The sequence below is a fragment of the Colobus angolensis genome, unplaced genomic scaffold, assembly GCF_000951035.1.
Source record: "Colobus angolensis palliatus isolate OR3802 unplaced genomic scaffold, Cang.pa_1.0 Scaffold516, whole genome shotgun sequence".
NCBI lineage: Eukaryota > Metazoa > Chordata > Mammalia > Primates > Cercopithecidae > Colobus > Colobus angolensis.
Genome location: NW_012118666.1, coordinates 250,659 through 253,103, shown reverse-complemented (window position 1 = coordinate 253,103; position 2,445 = coordinate 250,659). Strand labels below are relative to the sequence as shown.

The 2,445-nt window shown below is 54.1% G+C and overlaps 1 protein-coding gene across 1 annotated transcript in view; it reads left to right on the top strand.

Annotated features, from left to right (window-relative positions):
- Window positions 1-2,445, top strand: part of GTF2IRD1 (GTF2I repeat domain containing 1) — a 96,976-nt gene that overhangs the window by 87,090 nt on the left and 7,441 nt on the right. The window contains exon 24 of the mRNA XM_011960588.1: window positions 697-937. Within this exon, the coding sequence (XP_011815978.1) occupies window positions 697-937 (241 nt within the window). The remainder of the gene's footprint in view (window positions 1-696; window positions 938-2,445) is intronic.

Sequence of the window (2,445 nt, the reverse complement as noted above, 5' to 3'; positions counted from 1 at the left end):
AAAAAAAAAAAGAATACAAAAAGTTAGCCGGGCATGGTAGTGCACACCTATAGTCCCAGCTACTCGGGAGCCTGAGGTGGGAGAATTGCTTGAACCCAGGACTTGTAGGCTGCAGTGAGCTACGATTGCACCACTGCACTCCAGCCTGGACAACAGAGTGAGACCCTAAAACACAATATAGGCCAGGTTCGATGGCGCATACCTATAATCCCAGCACTTTGGGAGGCTGAGGTGGATGGATCATTTGAGGTCAGGAGTTCAAGACCTGCCTGTCCAACATGGTGAAACCGCATCTCTACTAAAATACAAAAAAAATTAGCCAGACGTGGTGGCAGACGCCTGTAATCCCAGCTACTCGGGAGGCTAAGGCACTAGAATCGCTTGAACCCAGGAGGCATAGGTTGCAGTGAGCTGAGATTGCACCACTGCACTCCAGACTGGGTGACACAGTGAGACTCCGTCTCAAAAAAAAAGCAGAAAGAGAGAGGACCTAGGGCCTGAGGGGTGAGCTTGCTGGGGAGGAGAAGGGACACCTGAGGATGAGGATACAGTGTTAGCAAAGGCAGGCAGGCCAGCAAGAGCAGGAGGCCAGGGAGAGTGGGCCCTCGGGCTTGCTTTGGGAAGGAGGCTGGACAGGTGTGCTCTGGACAGGTGGGCCCTGACCCCCAGGGGATCAGGAGCTTGAAATCCTGAAAGGGGGACTCGAAACCTTAAGACAGAACACTTTTCCAGGGAGCTCAGGAGGCTGAGACAGAAAAGCCTCAGCTTCCAGTGTCAACAGCCTTTTCCCCTCCTTCTAGCCAAAGACAGCAGCATTCCCAAGCGCAAGAGAAAGCGGGTCTCGGAAGGAAATTCCGTCTCCTCTTCCTCCTCGTCTTCCTCTTCCTCGTCCTCTAACCCGGATTCAGTGGCATCGGCCAATCAGATCTCACTCGTGGTAAAGTTGCACAGATTTGGACTCCAGCCCTCATCTCTGTGACCCTCCCCACTCGGTCAGGCAGGGCCGTCTACTCTGGGATGTGGGCCCAGGGGATGGGGAGGCACTGGGCTTTGAGGGGAGACCTTCCAGCCTTGGGGGTTATAGATGCATCCACCCGTCTCACCCAAGAAGTAGCCCATCCTTCTCATGGGGCACTCAGGTAGGAATTCACACCCCCGCTGGGCAGATGGGCCAGCCAAGGTCCAGGAAGGGACCTGCCCATGCTCTTCAGCTGCGCCAGAGCTGGAGACATGAAAAGAAATGTCACTGGCCAGGCGCAGTGACTCACACCTGTAATCCCAGCACTCTGGGAGGCCAAGGTGGGTGGATTGCCTGAGGTCAGGAGTTCGAGACCAGCCTGGCCAACATGGTGAAACCCCGTCTCTACTAAAGATACAAAAATTAGCTGGGCATGGTCATGGGCACCTGTAATCCCAGCTACTCGGGGGACTGAGGCAGGAGAATTGTGTGAACCCGGGGGGCGGAGGTTGCAGTGAACTGAGATTGTGCCCCTGCATTCCAGCCTGGGCGACAGAGCAAGACTCCACCTCAAAACAAAAACAAACAAAAAAAAACACATAGAAACAGGCAGAGACACCAGGAGTTGGAGGCTGCAGTGAGCTATGATTGTACCACTGCACTCCAGCCTGAGCAACGGAGCGAGACCCTGTCCCTAAAAAAAAAAAATTTTAATAAAAAAAATTTTTGAGGCAGAGATAGATGTGGTCCAGGTGGGCATGCAATAGATGGCTGACCACCTTGAGAAAAACATAACCCTTCTCTATCCCGGTGCCTCCCCAGGGAACCTGAGGTCTCCATGAACAGGGCCAGGTATCCCCAAGAGGCCCCCGGAAACCTGCAGGTGCCCTGCAGAGGGGAGGCCCCGTCATAGCACCAGTGAGTGTAGGAGTTCAGCTAGAAGAACAAGAGGCAGGCCAGGCCTCAGGGAGGATGATGGAGGCCTCCTGGGTAGCAGAGGGGTAGCATGTGACCGAAGGGGTGAGGCAGGCGGGCACTGCCCGAGACTGGCCGGACCCCCTCCATTCTGCTGGCATCTGCAGGGTATACAGATCCTTTCTTCAGGCACCTGGGGCTGCCTGGCATGATGGTTCTGATTAAGGTGGATGATGAGACTTGGGAAAAAGTACTCCAGATGACTGTGATGTGCACCCAATTAAGAAACACTGATTGGGCTGGGCGCGGAGGCTCACGCCTGTCATCCCAGCACTTTGGGAGGCCGAGGCAGGCAGATCACTTGAGATCAGGAGTTTGAATCCAGACTGGCCAACATGGTGAAACCCCCTCTTAACTGAAAATAGAAAAATTAGGGCTGGGCACAGTGGCTCACATGTGTAATCCCAGCACTTTGGGAGGCCGAGGTGGGTGGATCACCTGAGGTCAGGAGTTCGAGACCAGCCTGGTCAACATGACAAAACCCCATCTCTACTAAAAATACAAAAATTAGC